Source organism: Lonchura striata, chromosome 9, assembly GCF_046129695.1.
Source record: "Lonchura striata isolate bLonStr1 chromosome 9, bLonStr1.mat, whole genome shotgun sequence".
Lineage (NCBI taxonomy): Eukaryota > Metazoa > Chordata > Aves > Passeriformes > Estrildidae > Lonchura > Lonchura striata.
In genome coordinates, this window is record NC_134611.1 from 9,514,848 (window position 1) to 9,532,948 (window position 18,101).

Sequence of the window (18,101 nt, forward strand, 5' to 3'; positions counted from 1 at the left end):
TTGATTGTCTAACATAAGCAAACAAAGTCTTCCCACTCACCACTCCTATCATGAGGAAATGGCTGCAACCACTAGTAAAGGCACTGTGGTAACTCTTAAGGAAACAGCTACACCTTTAAGCAGCTTTCTGCCACTTCAGGTAAAGACTGAGGCATGCTTCCTGAGAACACTTACTAAGCTTGACTGCTGCTGACATTTACACAGTTACAGTCCTCTGAAAAGCAAGTTATTTTTCCAAGTATGTCATTAAGTAAACCTAATTTTTAGGTGAAGATAGACTTTGTACTCCTTGGTGAGTGCACTCACAGTCTTGCCAGCTGTTCTCGTGTTTCAAAACAAAACAAAAAATGCCACCAAAACAAACCTCAAAAAAGAAAAAAGAAAAAAAAACTCCAGCCAATCTTTAGTGAATTTTATTCAGACTTTTTGTCTGATTATTGTTTCCTGATACATTATTTCCTGCGTCTTCCCAAATTATCACCTTCCTTTCTTTGTTTATGCTGAGTTTTAAAGTAGGTTTTAAAATACTGCTTTTCAGCTGAAAACTAGAACAGCACATTACAAGAGCAAAGCCTTCAGGCTTACATATGAAAGGCTTTCCCCTGGTAGCACTTACATTTCATACTTCCAGGACAGGGTATTGCTTACACCTACTGTACTAAATTAAAAAGACCCTGGGAGAACCTGGAAGCTGAGATACCCAAAGGAAGAGCAAAGGGAAGTAGTTTCTGAGCCTCTGAACCTGATCTGTTCACATGCAACTACTGTGCTCACTTTCCTGTTCTGCTGATACATTTGGCTGTCTGGGCCAGTTTAGTTTTACAGAGATCACACAAGCCAACACCACTGTGCAATTCAGCTCCACAGAAAGACTTGGCCTCCCAGAAGAAAAAGAGTGGAAATCAAGAGGGTAAATGGCAGGAATTCAAGATCTACATACCAGACAGAGTGCAGAATACTTGCAGCAGTTTTCTTTCCAAACTTTGTAAGAAACATGAGCTATTGATAAGGGGTCTAGCCATGCTGTATGATTTAGATATGGCAATAAAATAACTTTGTGGTTATTAATAGACAGCTTTATTAAAATACAATCTTTTCCAGTCAGTTTAACAACCCAGTTGGTGACTGCAGGTTTCTTAAAGCCTCCCACTTCATTTTTTCTGTCTCTAAAAGCTGTTATAGTGGAAAGGCTTCAAGCAGTTGAGGCACAATCAGTTCTGATATAAATTCAAGTTTAAATAGATAAGTTAGTAAGCAAGCTTACTGCAAGAGTGCAAATGGAACCACTCTTCTATGTTTAAAATTATTGCATATATTTTTTAAAACAAACAGTTCAAGAGTGGTATCACAGTACTGTAGACTGTCTGAACACTCATGGAACACAGGTGTTCCAAGTTCATTAACTTAATAAAAATGCTTATTTTAGATTATGTGTTTTAAGAACACATGGATCTGTTACTTAATTTGACATAGTTAATGTCTGTATTTCCTGAAATGCATTCAAGGTCTGTAATTGATTCCTTTGAAAGAAATAGAAATATCCTAGTGAATCCAACAGTATTCAAGGCCAATGATGATACATGAAGCCAGTTAGACTGGGCAGTCTCATCCATGCTGAACACTGATTAATATGTCAATTAGACATAATCTGCATTTTGTTCTGCAACTGTATAAAGTATTCCAATGTCTTTATGTCTAACTACCAATCTTCTTGCCCTTTAAAACATTAAAGATATCTTCTAGTGATTTGTATATACACTGAAGGAATTCTTTACCATTCCTAGCTGGGTAAGAGGAAACATTACAACCTATCCAGTCATCTTGTACCTGATACCCTACTCCAAAGCCATCAGACACCACGGGGCCAAAGCCTCCCAACTGCACAGCCGGGCTCACCAAGGTGCTGGTGGAGATGATGTTGTGATTGAGGCGAGCGTAGGCTTGGTCTTGATAGAAATCCGGCAGCGCCAGCCCCTTGGCCAAGGCCAGGTAGCGCAGGCTGAAGAGGTGCCGGTCAAAGCCCTGGCCTGGAGAAAGAAAATAACAGTGTGAGAGAGGTGTCTGACTTCTGTGGGAAGTAAACTCACCTCAGCCACAAGCGAGGAGGGCTGTAGAAATGGAGTTTATTTTTGTACTGATAGGAAATATTTTTCAGACTTTTCAGGGCCATGTCTCTAGGAGAACAGGGCCTGCTTGTTTTACTGCAAGGCTCAACAGGAGCAGGAGAGTACACAAAAGTGCAGTGTTAACAGACAATTTTAATAATATATCACTTTCTCTGATTAACTGCTTACCTGAACATAGCCAAGTTGTTTGGTGCAGAAAAAGCCTTAAGATTTATGAATCTAAAGAGGAAGAGCATCTTGCACCAACAAAAGGAGGCAAATTTTAGACTCTTTGGGATAATATCCAACAGTCAGTTTTACTGCTGTCAATTTTGATGCTTCTGAGAAAGACAGTTCAAAATAAAGCATTTACAAAAATGCCAGGAGTAGCATGGCCAAAAAATGAGTTTGATTTGGAAGTTAAAGCCTTTATCCCCTGCAGAGATAAGACAGCACCTCCTCAGACTTAAGCCAAAGTTCTTGTTCAACATGCATTAAATAAATCTTCAAATAGTCCAACTGCTCTAAGGACAAAAACTCAAGTATAAAAAATTCTCAACACGTGAAAGGTGCTGTGGGAAGCACAGAGGCACTCCTCTCTATCGAGAAATGGGTGAGAATGTACTTTAAACTTCAGCCTTCTGCTACTGTTTTTGTCAAGTTTACATTAGACATCCATCAGCTTTAAAATACTGAATTGTAAATATTTACAGCAACATTACTAGACATTTTAGTGCAAAAGGAAGAGTGTTTGATGATTCCTACTTACCCATAGCAGCCTCTTTCGTCAAACGGCCATGGTACTTGGAGCACTCCACTATCAGATTCTGCAGCTCCTCTGTGCTGTGTTTGGAGAGTCCCTTGACAAAGGCTTCAGAGCATTTCTTGGTGTGCACAGAGGCAGGACGAATGGTTTCTGTACGGCCGTGCTTGAAAGCTGCAGTGCTGCAAGACTCGTACGTGGCAACAGTCTGGTCGTACTGGCGAAGGAAAGCCATCTGGAAGGCCAGCTGAGCCACAGCATCTGGGCTCACCTTCTTCTGCTTTAGAAGCTCCTTGCCCCCTTCTTGGAACTGAATCATGTTAAGAGACAGTGATTCTATAGTGGCATCAAACTTCTGTTTGGCTTTGGTAATCCCTGCTTTTAAGGCATCATTCAGCTTAAAGTCAAGTTTCTGCACTGCTCTGGAAGAGTCAACTGCAGCAGGCTGTGACTGGGGGCTGATGGCTGGTGTCTTGGTGCTGTCTTTAAAAACCTCATTCTGGAACCTGAGCACAGCCACACCATCTCCCCAGGAATGTTCAAAATTAATTCCTGCAGTGCCATCCTTAGCTATTATAAGATTAAAAGATTTGTCATACCAGCGGTTTGCAGCATCTCCATGCAACATAGTGTGGGACAAGTGCACTAAGTCTTTAATGGGAAAATCATCTAAACTTAAACAAAACATGGCAGAATCTACTTTTTGAAGAGCTTCTTCATTACCATTGTCCAGTAGATTCTTCCTCAGCAATGCCCATGTATCTCGGTTTTCACTGGTTAGGTAGCCAAGAGGGAAGGCCGGGGCTGGACTGTTGTCACTAAGGATGTATTTCAAGTGTGCTTGTATTTCTGAGGGTTTCAACATGTTTCCATCTCTATCAATAACATCAAACACATAAAAATTTCCATTTCTCAGCACTAATAAATGTTTTGCCTTTTCATCTGTATAAAGCTCATCTTTGTTGAGCTTAGGAATCCGTGTAGAATTGAAAAGTCTGAAGTACTGAGACATATCTAGGGGGTAAGCATTGACCATGTAGGCACCAAACCAAGAAATCGAAGAAGGCACAAATCGGATAATTTTTTTAAAGATCTCAGTGTCACTTTTTTCTGGATTGAGGTGAAAAACCTCTGGTTCAAGGTAACCAGCCCTGAAGGTCTTCATAAAACGTATGGCAGAAACAGTCATGTTTGTAGCTCGTGTGAGCTGATCATTGTATTCTGATTTCGGATCAGGATTAAAAGACATAAATGGATTAAAATTCAAAAGAATAGGCTCACGTGCTTTTAGGTACATGTCAAACCAAGGACCTAAAAATTGAGAGAAAGAGGTCAGAACATAAAATCAGCTTCCTGAGTCAGACAAGAGGGTTGTGTAGTCCAACAGTGATCATGAATAAACACACACTAAAATGCCTTTAAACAAGACAAACAAATGAAATAACTCACCCAAGGCTTCTCCAAACCCCCATTATTAAGAAGGATAGTGTTGGCTAATCATAAAAATACTCAGTTTGGAATAATCCATTCAAGGGTGTCCATGTCATTAGCAACAAAGGCCAACTCCCTGTTTTCTTTATGGCTTGATGATAAACCTTAACTCCCAGGACACACAGTGCAGCTCCCCAGCTCTGTTTTGGTGCACGCCTCATATTTAGAGTGGTTCATGCCTTTCCGTACTCTTAAACTATTAATTTCTACAACTCTCTGCCACTGAGTTCATCTTGCTGAGGTTAGAAGGCTGAACCTTCTACCTGGACTGTAAGAAGGGCAATGGGTAGTTCCAGAGACTAAGTTACAACTTTAATTACAGGTTCTCAGTGATGGGTAAGCAACACTCATCTACAGTTTTAAAACCATATCAACATCAACACATAGCCTTTTAATGCCAGGGTGGAGACAGCTCTACATTCTTTCAGAAACCAATTTCAAGAGGAACAGGTCTTTCATGATGCATAAAGAATAACATTAAGTGAACAAAAAGCAATACAGACACCCCACCATTCATAGGCAAAAAGCAGCGGACTGGTTAGCACTGTTGAACAACATAAAGATACCACTTAAAACACAAATTGTTGTTCAAAGTGAATGGAAAGTAAAATACAACAAACCAAACAGAAGCTTTTGTGAAATAATCTGATATTCTCTACAGACTGAGTCGCAGCATTCACAGCAGGTTATTCCAAGTTTCTGGGCTACTTAAAGCTTCAGCTTATTATATTTATGGCATTATGAGCAGTTACAAAGTATGATGATCTACAGACCTGTCCTACACCCAGCAGGCCAACGTACCTGTGATGTAACTTGTATGCTTATTCTGATTGTCTTGAGCAACCAGTTGCTCATGCAGCTCTCTTCCAATCCCCTTTTCAAAGGCATGAGCAAGTTCTTCAGTTTTCCTACAACAATCAAGAAAAGTGCCAAGATGCTGTCACAAGTCACACTTCTTATGTTAACACTTGGCTTTGAAGCAGAACGTGACACTGCAATGTGTGTTTGTCCATACCTGAACTGGTCAGCGTTTAAAAGCGGTTTCTGGGCATTCAGGTATCTCGTAATTGTATCTTCTAGCTTGGGAATTGGTAGTCTGAAGGAAGTGAAACACAGAGATGTACACCTGATGAGCAAGGGTACGAGTGAAGCCTGTGTTTCTTACACAGTCATCTCTCTTTGCCTCTTTTCTTCCATATCCTTCATTATACTATTATATATATTATACATACAAACATATTATACACATACTATACAGTACATACTGTTACATAAAAATTTTACTAATACTTATGCACATTATCTTAATGTCTCAGAAGTTTCTTGTGGAATAAGTTAAGCAACTAGAGGGACACCATAATGTTCTTGGGAAATAAGGCAGAAACCCAAACTGACTTTTTACAAAGGTACTGCAGTGATGGGAGCTAATCCCTTACAGGAAATAGAGCGACAGGAACCGCTGCTAGGAGAGGCAGCTCTGTAGAAGGAAGAGCTCAGTTGCCAGCCGTGTTCGGGCTACCCCCTCACAGCTGGGTGCTGGACATCTTCCTCACAAGTTTCCTATTCGGTGTCTTTGTCAACTTCCTGTGAGCCTGAGTTTTGTTTCCTATAGCACAATCCCGTTACACTCACGGACGGGGTCTGGGCGCCAGGGGGATGTTTCGGTGGCAGGCTTGTAAGCGGTTACGCTGGCACTTGGAAAGCCGAGCCCGCTCCTCTGCGGACCGCTCGCACAGAGCGAGCCGCGCACCGCCGTGCCCAGCGCGGACGTTCCCTCTGCCCTCTCCTCACAGCGGACACCCGGGGCGCCGCCGCCGCGCCCTGCCGCGTCCCCCCGGAGCGGCGGGCCCCGCCGTACCTGGGCAGGCTCTTCTGGTAGTGCATGGTGGGCACGATGCTGCGGTGCAGGAACTCGGCGGCGCCCGCGCCGCTGTAGCCGCGCCGCCCCGGAGCCGCCCTCAGCAGCTGCCGCGCCGCCATGATGGGTCAGGCCCGCGCGGAGCCGCGCCCGCCGAGCACTGAGCTCCGCCCGCCGAGCACTGAGCCCCGCCCGCCGAGCCCTGAGCTCCGCCCGCCGAGCCCTGAGCTCCGCCCGCCGAGCACGGAGCTCCGCCCGCCGAGCACTGAGCCCCGCCCGCCGAGCACTGAGCTCCGCCCGCTGAGCACTGAGCTCCGCCCGCCGAGCACTGAGCTCCGCCCGCCGAGCCCTGAGCTCCGCCCGCCGAGCACGGAGCTCCGCCCGCCGAGCACTGAGCTCCGCCCGCTGAGCACTGAGCTCCGCCCGCCGAGCACGGAGCTCCGCCCGCCGAGCACTGAGCCCCGCCCGCCGAGCACTGAGCCCCGCCCGCCGAGCACTGAGCTCCGCCCGCCGAGCCCGGAGCCCCGCCCGCCGAGCACGGAGTTCCGCCCGCCGAGCACGGAGCTCCGCCCGCCGAGCACGGAGTTCCGCCCGCCGAGCACGGAGTTCCGCCCGCCGAGCCCTGAGCCCCGCCCGCCGAGCACTGAGCCCCGCCCGCCGAGCACTGAGCCCCGCCCGCCGAGCACTGAGCTCCGCCCGCCGAGCACTGAGCCCCACCCGCCGAGCACTGAGCCCCGCCCGCCGAGCACTGAGCCCCGCCCGCCGAGCACTGAGCCCCGCCCGCCGAGCCCGGAGCTCCGCCCGCCGAGCCCGGAGCTCCGCCCGCCGAGCACTGAGCCCCGCCCGCCGAGCCCGGAGCCCCGCCCGCCGAGCACTGAGCCCCGCCCGCCGAGCACTGAGCCCCGCCCGCCGAGCACTGAGCCCCGCCCGCCGAGCCCGGAGCTCCGCCCGCCGAGCACTGAGCCCCACCCGCCGAGCACTGAGCCCCGCCCGCCGAGCACTGAGCCCCGCCCGCCGAGCACTGAGCCCCGCCCGCCGAGCCCGGAGCTCCGCCCGCCGAGCACTGAGCCCCGCCCGCCGAGCACTGAGCTCCGCCCGCCGAGCCCGGAGCTCCGCCCGCCGAGCACTGAGCTCCGCCCGCCGAGCACTGAGCTCCGCCCGCCGAGCCCGGAGCTCCGCCCGCCGAGCACTGAGCTCCGCCCGCCGAGCACGGAGCCCCGCCCGCCGAGCCCGGAGCTCCGCCCGCCGAGCCCGGAGCTCCGCCCGCCGAGCCCGGAGCTCCGCCCGCCGAGCACGGAGCTCCGCCCGCCGAGCACTGAGCCCCGCCCACCGAGCCCGGAGCTCCGCCCAGAGCCCCGCCCGCCAAGCACTGAGCTCCGCCCGCCGAGCACTGAGCCCCGCCCGCCGAGCACTGAGCCCCGCCCGCCGAGCACTGAGCCCCGCCCGCCGAGCACTGAGCCCCGCCCGCCGAGCCCGGAGCTCCGCCCGCCGAGCCCGGAGCTCCGCCCGCCGAGCACTGAGCTCCGCCCGCCGAGCACGGAGCTCCGCCCGCCGAGCACTGAGCTCCGCCCGCCGAGCACTGAGCTCCGCTCAGAGCCCCGCCCGCCGCTCCTCCCGGCGCCTCTCCCGCGGCTCCGGGAATGAACGGGAAGAGCGATTCGATTTTCTTTTATTCCATTCTAACAGCCAATTGAATCCGTGGTGCTAAAGTAGCAAAGTTACCAGGTTGTTGGGGAGGTTCATCAGTCCTCTCACATACACATTAATAAAACGTTCTGATTCACTGATAAAATTTTATGCAATCGTCTTGCTTTTCTGCAATCCACTTCTTTTTGTTTTATGCTCAACATACCGACTCTATGTATTTTTTCTTTAATTTCCTGCCACCCCACTTTTGTTTCACGTGTATGTATCCATATGTACTACTGACTACACAGAACTGAGATCCTGCCCCCAAAAAGAACAGTTTAATCTCTTCTGAGTTTTTTTCCACTCATACATAAGCATGCAACAACAAATACTTGATCACGGTGTAAAATGTAATATTATAAACACACAACCTTGTTGTACTGTGAGGAATATTTTCCATTAAAACATTGAATAATCTCAGAATACACCAAAAACTACAGAAATGCTTTCATAAGAAAGCATGGCATGTGAATGGTTATGGTGGTGTATTTTTATCTGACACTCACTAGCATAAAAATCAGCATTGGGATTGAATGCGAACACAGCAAAGGAAAGGAAAGCAATCCCTGTGGCTTAGTCTGATAATCCTCTGAAAGTAAATTGGCCCTACTCTAATCAACATAGTGGTTGGAAGAAAAGTGAAATCATTTCACTTCCAAGATAATAAATGCCCAGTGACAGAAGGTGTCCTTGCATGTTCCAGTCTGTGGCTATTTCCAGTTTGATGCGTGTCTCTCATGCTGCTCATTCATCCTTTTTTTGGCAATGAAAACAAAAAAACCCAAGCCTGCTTTAATTAATGAAGTCCAGTTTCACCTAGCTTGCCCTGCTGTGATAGTCCTGTTCAAAACGTTACCTGCTCTGCCCTTTGGGAAAACTGCTCTGTTCCCTGTTTGAATGCTGGCTTGTAGGGCTGCCTTTCTGGGTTTGGGTGTCCAGACCCCAAACTGGGGAGGCTGAGGAGTGCATCATCTCTCCCCTAGGAGTGTCACTTTGTTTTGAACTGGTCTTGTTTTAGAAATACTACTGCATTCTGTTCTAATTTTCCAGAGCCCCCTAATCTTCTTCCAGGCTCTTAATGATGTAGTTGATAATAGGATTGTTGGTATTAATTTGGAACAATAATGCCAGCTGCTTGCTTGGTGGCTATTGGCAGAAGGGTGACCTTGCAGGTCAGCTAAGCAGAACTGGAAGTGCTTTGATCTGATCTATACAGAGCCAGATCTGTGCACCCGAACAAGAGGAGCGAGTGAATTCTCTCCCCATGGGATGCTGATTCTTCTCCAAAGAGCAGGCAGGACAGCATGGCGGTGGCCCTGGATGCAATCCTCGCTCGGATCAAAGATGTTTGTAAAAGGAACGGGCTGCTCATCCTCTCCGTGTTGTCCGTCACCATTGGCTGCCTCCTGGGATTCTTCCTGAGGACAAGGCGACTCTCCCAGCAGGTAGGAGCAGCTTACAGCAAGTCCCTGCAGAGGAAATGCCAGACTTACATAACAAAAGACGTGTGTACCTTGGGGAACTTCAGGGTGGGTTCTGGAATGTAAAAGTCACGTGTATGTGTTCGTTAAAATTGTTTCGTTTCTTCTGTTTGTCAATCTACGATGTTCTTTGGGTCTTTACATGCGTTCTCAAACAATAGTTAGCAAAGGGTTCTGGTCTCTCAGACACCTGGGAAGCATAGCAGGAGCACAGCAGAATGTTGCAGGTATGGATAATAATAGTGGACATTTAAGCTAGATGAAATGTAGCATTTAATATAGGCCTGCAGAAACTGGTAATGCAATAAAAATGCATTTTATACTGTTTTGGAACACATACAGCTAAAGAAAACACTGGGAATATATTTCAGCATCAGATGCACAGGGATGCAGATGTTTATAGTACAGTAATGGTGTTTCAGATTAATAAATTTGAGATTTCCCATCATTAGTGAAGTCACTTGAGAAATTCTCCCCTAGCATACTTCAGCTAAGCTGGTGCTCTTTTTTGCTGGATCAGTCAGACAGACTAGACAACAACACACATTAATTAATGCACTGTTTGAGCACAAAATAGAAATCTCAGTTAAAAAATAAGGCATTTAGTGAATGCAACTAAATGAAACCAATTCTGACCTCTGCTACTGCAAACTACTCTCTGTCTGAACATTGTTTGTGTCCAAGCCATAGCTTCAAACACATCTAGGAAAAATGACAAAATGCAGAATGGAGATTATTCAGGCAGCTGATTAACAGTAGTCTCCAAGAGATGGCACATTGCATTTCTGTCTTCTTTCATAAAGGAATGAACAATGCAGTGTGTTTATTGAATAAGAACACATTATGTAATCTAATTCATTTTAAAATTACCTTTAAAAGCCTGCTATCTTTGCCACCTTGTCTTTGCACCAAGGGTGCAGATTTTAGCAATGCTATCTGATTCACAGCTCCAGCAGCACTTGTGAAGACAGTCAGTCTTTAGCTCAAAACAATAAGCATCTCTCCATGTATTTCCAGGAAATTAGCTACTTCCAGTTTCCTGGTGAGTTACTGATGAGGATGCTGAAAATGCTCATTCTCCCTCTGGTTGTCTCAAGGTAAGTGAAGACAATGATTATTCCAATAACTTTTGAAGTTTCCTAGATGAGATTTGTCATCACAATGGTTTAGTTGTGACTGAATTAGGTGACAGTGCCAGAGGCATCACTGCTGCTGCACATTCATATTTTTAGTGGAGCCATAAACATGCATTTTAATTGATAGGATAATTTCTGCCATACATCATTTCTAGCTCATATAGGTATTATTTGCTTTAAAACTGATGAGATGGGGGTTTTAAAATGTGTTTTCTTTTTTCCTTGTAATGGGACTCTTTTCCTTCAAGCTACGTAGAAGTTAAATATATGGAATAAAGCCTGCCTTAAATCTAAACAATTGAAATAATACACTATACAAATACAATTAAAAAATACAGTTAATTCATAGTGCCCTGCAGTATTTTGAGGTGTTCTGTATGTGTTTATAGTATGATAAATATTGAAAAAACACTGTGTCTCCAATGAACTAATAATATATAGCTAGCTTTGGCTGGAAGTGAAAGTGATTTCTTCAATTGTTAAGATAGAACCTTTAGTGGTGGCACTTTAGTGGTGGCACTTTCACAGCAGCAGAATTAAGGATAGTTCTGACTGGTGCATGAGCTGCCTTTGCAGTGGGAGGGTGTAACTTAGGGCCTGCTTTTCCCCAAGTTTGACTGCCTTCCCACTGACTGTAGTCCCAAAACCACACCAGCTGGATGGCCAAAAACTCTCTCATGTGCCCAAGGCTGAGAAGTTATTAAAGAGATGGAAACTAACAAAGCCAAATTTACCAGAGCTGAGAAAAAATTACTGCAATATTTGATTCCAGTTCTGGAACCTAATTCATACATCAACACCTCATCTTCCACTTAGAGAAAAAAACAAGTTTCTAGTCTTCAGATCACTGACAGTTGTTGAAAATGAACACAATTAACAGCACTAATTTTATTTTTACATAATCTACCCTGATATCTGCCTTCTCATGGTTTTTCACAGAACGAAGCTGTGTCATGGTGCTTTGTGCATGCAACTGGTTTTATAACCCTAGACTCATACCTGGTCTTGGCCGATGCATCTAAAGAATACCAAGACAAAACATGTAAGGAGATTTTTTTTGAGATGTGAAAGGAGAGTTTTCCAAAGAAAGCAAGAGTCTTACATGAGGAAGTGACATAGTGAGGAGGACAGAAAAGGGTTGGAGCATATTTACATGTCCTTCCCTAAAATGTGTCATTATTTTGGTCCTCTAGTGTATTTAGAGATGTTAGGAAGAGCAGCAGCAGTAGGAAAGAGCTTCTCTGGCACAACCTGTGCCCTAAATTGCTGGAGATGTGGGAGCTCTGAGCCTCACTGTCACAGCAGCTTCACTGTGTCCTCTGAGGTGGAAAGAGAAGAAACTTTACAAACCTTCAAAGAAGTTTCATTCACCTTGCAAATGTGAGTCAATCTCCCTAGATAACAAACTAGCAGTGCCTGCTATTACAAACTGAAATGGCAGGGTTTGCAAGAAAAAAAGCCACTCCAGATATAACGTCATTATTGTACAGCTTGTGCTTTTTTGGCTGGTTGTCTTTTGGTTCTTTTTTAATAATTAGTACAGTGTTGTATTTCATAAAATCAGTAAACCAGTACTCTGTATTTTTACCAATCTGCATGCACATTTAAACTACATTTCTTTGTGGATTTGGGATATCCTCAGCCTGTCGTGCCAGAGCACTGGCATTCAAATTATCATTTAAATTACTCTCTATTACTGTTTACAAAAGTCAGGAGGACAGCACCATAAAAATAACTCTAAATATTGCTCTACTAGTTGAAAATAATGCAAGTTTTTATTTGAACACACAAGAAATTACTTGTAAAGAAAAGGAGGGGTGAGAAAGGAAGATTAAAAGAGGGGCTTAGTGCAAACTACCCTGTTTCCAAGTCCAGAGCTTATTTTGAAGGGTTGTAGCAGAAGGCAACAGGATAGGTCAGAAGGTTGACAATAGACTAGAAAATCTTGTACTTACAGATTGCAAGCAGAAATCCAGCCTTAAACAGAAATGGCTGGAAATTTGTACTCCCTCTCTTAACCTGATTGTTAAGAGAGTCAAAACAGAACTTTGCAGATTGAATGAGGAAATTATGATACAGTCAATTATCTCGGAATGATGCTTAGTTTAAAAGTTCCTTGGATGCGAAGGAAATCTGTCAAACAGGAGAAAATTTCTTCAAAGTACAGTTTCTTGATTTCCTGAACTTTGTTCCTGCTTCTGGAACTGCTCTATCCCAGAGCTCCTGTACCTATTTTTGAAGTCTCCTGTCATCTGTGGTCTTACTTCTTTCTTTTCCCACAGACAGAAAAGCAACCATCACCCACTAGCCTGTCAGTCTGAGCCCTGCGTAAGCTTTTGTTTTTGTTGAGGCATGGACCTTCATTAAGGTTGGGGGTTGAAATTATTTCAGTTATCAGGTTACATAAACACATTTCATAGCATCATAGAACAACTCTGAAATATTTGTTGCACCCATCCTCTGCCTGAGATTTAGCCCTGCTCATATGTATCAGTATCCCCTGTGTGTAGAGTTTGCTCTTCTCAGCTGCGAGAACAGGTGAGACAACACAATACTTTTGTTCGCAAGACAATTACAAATAGTTGACAGTTTGTGTCTGCCCAAGGGAACCTTACAAGACCAAATTTTAGAGCCTGTAGTTACTAGATGTGCACTGCTTACTTTATGTGTAAGCACAGGATACTGTTGTTAGACCTGGGAATGGAAATATTAAGAGAGCACGGAGAGAATTTATAGTTACACATTTAGACACTGTCCAAGTTCTTACATGTCCCTGAGGACAGGGAGATAGATGTCCTCAACAAGCCTGAAAGATCAGCTGCAGGAGTTCTGAAGTTCCCTGATTCTCTTTGGAACAGACGCTTCAATTCTCATTTGGCAGGCACAATGCAAACAGTGTTCTTTTCCTCCTTATACGCAAAATGTTTCATCCTCCAGCGGGTCTCAGGTTTTCCAGCAGGCACGCACACAGCTGCCCGTGCATCCTGCCCTGAAGTTCTGATTATCAAACCCTGAGGCAGATCCCGCTGCTCAGGTTCCTTCAACGCCCTTTCCTCGCCCCTGCGGCATTCCCGGCGCGGCCGGAGGCTCGGGCTGTGACACCCTGCGGTGCGCCCCGCGGCCACCGGGCGGCTCTGCCGGGACACCGAGCCCGGGACACCGAGCCCCGGACACCGAGCCCCGGACACCGAGCCCGGGACACCGAGCCCCGCGCCCGAGCCCCGGGACACCGAGCCCGGGACACCGAGCCCGGGACACCGAGCCCCGCGCCCGAGCCCCGGGACACCGAGCCCGGGACACCGAGCCCCGGGACACCGAGCACCGGGACACCGAGCCCCGGACACCGAGCCCGGGACACCGAGCCCCGGGACACCGAGCCCGGGACACCGAGCCCGGGACACCGAGCCCGGGACACCGAGCCCCGCGCCCGAGCCCCGGGACACCGAGCCCCGGACACCGAGCCCCGGGACACTGAGCCCCGCGCCCGAGCCCCGGGACACCGAGCCCGGGACACCGAGCCCCGGACACCGAGCCCGGGACACCGAGCCCCGGGACACCGAGCACCGGGACACCGAGCCCCGGACACCGAGCCCGGGACACCGAGCCAGGGACACCGAGCCCCGGGACACCGAGCCCCGGGACACCGAGCACCGGGACACCGAGCCCCGGGACACTGAGCCCCGCGCCCGAGCCCCGGACACCGAGCCCGGGACACCGAGCCCCGGGACACCGAGCCCGGGACACCGAGCCCGGGACACCGAGCCCCGCGCCCGAGCCCCGGGACACCGAGCCCCGGACACCGAGCCCCGGGACACTGAGCCCCGCGCCCGAGCCCCGGGACACCGAGCCCGGGACACCGAGCCCCGGGACACCGAGCCCCGGACACCGAGCCCGGGACACCGAGCCCCGCGCCCGAGCCCCGGGACACCGAGCCCCGGGACACCGAGCCAGGGACACCGAGCCCGGGACACCGAGCCCCGCGCCCGAGCCCGGGACACCGAGCCCGGGACACCGAGCCCGGGACACCGAGCCCGGGACACCGAGCCCGGGACACCGAGCCCCGGACACCGAGCCCGGGACACCGAGCCCGGGACACCGAGCCCGGGACACCGAGCCCGGGACACCGAGCCCCGGACACCGAGCCCCGGACACCGAGCCCCGCGCCCGAGCCCCGCGCCCGAGCCCTCCGCGCACCGGGGGCTGCCGCTGCCCCTGCCCGGGCTCCCCCTGGTACCACTGCCCGGGTTCTTGCATCCCGGGGATTGCCGGTGCCACTCCCTATCCAGAAAATAGTAAACCTTCCACTTTCTTTCACTGTGGTTAGTTATAAACTTCCACAGACACACACACACACATACGGGATTCCTTCACCCGTGCCCACGACAAGTTGATTGGCAGAGATAACTGTGCATCACTTGAGCTTCTCAACTTCTTAAATGCTTGAAGTAAGCAGTTTTGATGTCAATGTCTTTGTGCTCTGCAAGATGCAAAAGACTGGGAAAGGAACAAAGACTCAACTCTCCCCTTAATATCTTCTCACATTTGCTAAAGACAATATAAACCCTCTGACCTGCTCCTGCCTGTGCCAGCTCCAGCACAGATAGGCCAGCCATGCTGGCAGGCATTGTGCCACAAACTCACACACCACCACCTTCCTTCAGAGCATTTTTGTGCCCATTCCCTGCCCCATCATCTTCAGCTCGTTACCAGCTTTGTAGTGATCAGTTCCCAGTGGGCCAGAAACTTGATTTTAAGTAAGCATGACTGCTTTGATTTAAGCTTTTTGTGGAGGCTGGTACTGAAACCTGATCTGTCACAACTGCAAAGTTTTGAAGAATAATATTGTACTGGAATAATAGTGAATAATTTATCACTGTTGAGGCATTTCGAATGCTGGTGTTTGGCATGGATTCCTCCCAGTAGGCAGACAACTCACACTGGCATTGCCCAGGGAACAGAAATACAACTCTTCCTTTCAGTTCAAAACGCAGAGGTGCCGGTGAGCCCGCAGGGGAGGAGAGATGTGGCTCCCAGCACTGCATTGCTGCCAGCAGCCAGAGCCACCTCATGTCCCAGGAGAAGCTCCAAAATGTGTGTGCTGCACACCCGGGAGGAAGGCTGGAGAAGAGGCAGGGCTTGCAGGAAGTTAATTCCAGAAGCCCACACATTATTTCTCTCCTGTATATGTAAAATTTCACAGCCCTTTGAGGAACATGACTCTCTCTGAATGAACATGTTATTAGTAAGGGCTCTCACAAAGTGTTGGACTGCACAAGCCCTGGTTGTTCAGAAAAGCAGGCTAAAGCCAGAGTTACACAGGTTTGCACCAGCTGAACATATTGAGTTCCCTTTGTCCTATATGTCTACCTATATATGTAATAGAAAGTTGCATCCTTTATTCCAGCACTCTCCTTGCTTATATGATTAAGCTTTTGTTTGGGAAAAAGATACAGGGAAGGCCAAGTTTTCTAAGACTGTGATTAGCAGTCAGCAGTGAGAGTGGGAAAAGAATTGTCAGATCAGACTCAAACTGTTTAGCTGTTGTAACAGCTCAGTTACATTCCCTTTGGAAAAAGCAGTTTAGTTTTTTAAGCTTAGGAAGATTATTACATTTTGTATTTCTTTACCACCAACAATTTTCTAGATGTTTAAGAAATCATGAGCAGCAGAGATTTGATCCTTTTCCATGAGCAGATCCTGTTAAAGAAGTATTATTCCCTTTACAGTCAAAATAAAAGACCTGATATGACCTGTATTTTTTAAATTATAGAGCTTGTTCCTCTGAGCATGTTGCACCTGATACAAACAAGTGTATGCTAACAAAATTTCATATGTATTTGAAGGCCCATTTGGGGATAGTAATAAGTATTAGTTACTATTGTGGTTTTGTTGATGAATTAAATACAATATTCTAAATATAGTACTGTCTTTCTTTAAAGGGATTCCTGTCCATAATGCCATCAGTTCTGGTAATCCTTCATCCTTCTGCTCACATTCCCGAGTTGGTGATTCTTACTCATGCTCTTAAAGCCTACTATTTAATTAGAAACTTCTCTTTTTTAGCACCCTTTTCCCCATATTTTTTCCCCAGCTCTCTGACTGGGGAACACACTGGCATTTGAACACCCCACCAATAACAAATATTGCTAATTGTGTTTTAATGGAATTCTGACATTGTTTGCCTGTACGAGGCCATACCAAATTGGCCATTGGCCTGGGTAGGTTGTGTTGGGCACTGTTTGTTTGCTCTCAGCTGCAGATGACACTGGCAGTAAACCTCACACTGGAGATTGTTCCTCTGTTTTGCTTCTTAAGATCATCATTTGCTAGGGGCAAAAAGTTTGACCCAAACTCTCCAAGACTTGTACTGCAACTGACAATTTAAACCTTTTACTATGATTATAAACCACTGTCTGATAAAATCAATATGATATCCATTCAGAAGGAAAGCAAATGTCTAAAAGGCTGTGATTTTTTTTTTTTCTGTTTATGGTTATATTTAAATAAAGAGGACAGCAAAAATTAATCTACTCAATAATACTGGTTTTACATGAATGAGAATTTGTGCAGTAATGTTTCTTCTAATACATCCCTGGTACTAAGAGATATTTTCCATGTCTTGACACATAATTTACCTGAAGACCTAAAGGGAAATGGTGGGTAACAGAAGGTTCTGGTCAGTTTGAGCTTGGTCTTGTCTGTTATATGTGTGTTAAACTATTCCCCTTAGTACCAGCTGCTCTCTTCTTATCCTTGTGCTGCTGCCAGACTGGGGTGTATTTAAAAGACAAGTAGGTGTGGCACTTGGGGACATGGTTTAGTGGGATTTGGCAGTGCTGGGAGAAGGAACAGTTGGAGTTAAAGATCTTAGAGGTCTTTTCCAACCTAAAAATTCTATGGTTCTATAATCTAGTGCCATCATATTTACGTGTTGTATTATCTAGTGAGGTGCTGAGGAGCAGCTGCAAAGTGCTGCCTCTGGGTCTCTGAAGAGCCTGATCAGAAAAATGCTCCATGAAGTACCAAGGCAGAAGTATTTTCCATAGAATGAGATTGCTTTGGGAACACAGGGCGTTTTTTCTTCACATTATTGGACTGTGGACTTTTCCCTCTATTTCACCTCTATTGGCACTGAGGAACAGGCCTTCCCCAAGAGGGGAGGGTAAACCTGTGGGGTGTGTATGGGGAAATCTGTGGGGGACCTGAATGATAACATAAAGTGCAGAGAGTCCCATTTCTGCACTACCTGTCACATGGAACACTGTAATGTGAATAATAATAAAAGTACATTTCACCCCAGTGAGAACAAGATGTTAGCTTTTTCCTAGGATATATAATCTCAAGTCTACTGTGGAGAAAGTCAGTGTAGAGAAGTGAGTTTTAAGAAGATGACTAGAGGGAATAAATATATTTACTTTTAGTGTGAAGAGCAAAAGTACTTGGATGAAACTGAAAGATAAGGATTACCCAAGGGTAAGAAGAAGCAGTCAGAAAACAATCTCACTGACACCATTATCCTATTTTCAATTCTCTATGTTTCTATTATATTGCAGAACTGGTGTTAGATTACCCCAAAAG

The 18,101-nt window shown here is 47.0% G+C and overlaps 2 protein-coding genes across 2 annotated transcripts in view; one reads left to right on the plus strand and one right to left on the minus strand.

Moving 5' to 3' along the window:
* Positions 1 to 395: 395 nt before the first annotated feature.
* CPT2 (carnitine palmitoyltransferase 2) lies at positions 396 to 6,370 on the minus strand. The gene is made up of 5 exons (XM_021529602.3): positions 6,218 to 6,370; positions 5,375 to 5,455; positions 5,161 to 5,267; positions 2,875 to 4,179; positions 396 to 2,027 (listed from the first exon to the last, which is right to left on the minus strand). The coding sequence occupies exons 1-5, from the start codon at positions 6,337 to 6,339 to the stop codon at positions 1,696 to 1,698; spliced, it is 1,947 nt and encodes a 648-aa protein (XP_021385277.1). The 5' UTR covers positions 6,340 to 6,370; the 3' UTR covers positions 396 to 1,695.
* A 2,840-nt stretch (positions 6,371 to 9,210) lies between these two features.
* Positions 9,211 to 18,101, plus strand: part of SLC1A7 (solute carrier family 1 member 7) — a 47,538-nt gene continuing 38,647 nt past the window's right edge. Inside the window, exons 1-2 of the mRNA XM_021525042.1 lie at positions 9,211 to 9,351; positions 10,405 to 10,484. Of these exons, the coding sequence (XP_021380717.1) occupies positions 9,211 to 9,351; positions 10,405 to 10,484 (221 nt within the window). The remainder of the gene's footprint in view (positions 9,352 to 10,404; positions 10,485 to 18,101) is intronic.

What these genes read in the sequence shown, in the direction of transcription:
- CPT2 (XM_021529602.3), bottom strand. Translation starts at nt 6,339, where the DNA reads ATGGCGGCGCGGCAGCTGCTGAGGGCGGCTCCGGGGCGGCGCGGCTAC. An exon ending in TTAAACGCTGACCAGTTCAG is followed by an intron (nt 5,268 to 5,374) that starts GTATGGACAAAC and finishes TGATTGTTGTAG; the next exon opens with GAAAACTGAAGAACTTGCTC. An exon ending in GCATACAAGTTACATCACAG is followed by an intron (nt 4,180 to 5,160) that starts GTACGTTGGCCT and finishes CTCAATTTTTAG; the next exon opens with GTCCTTGGTTTGACATGTAC.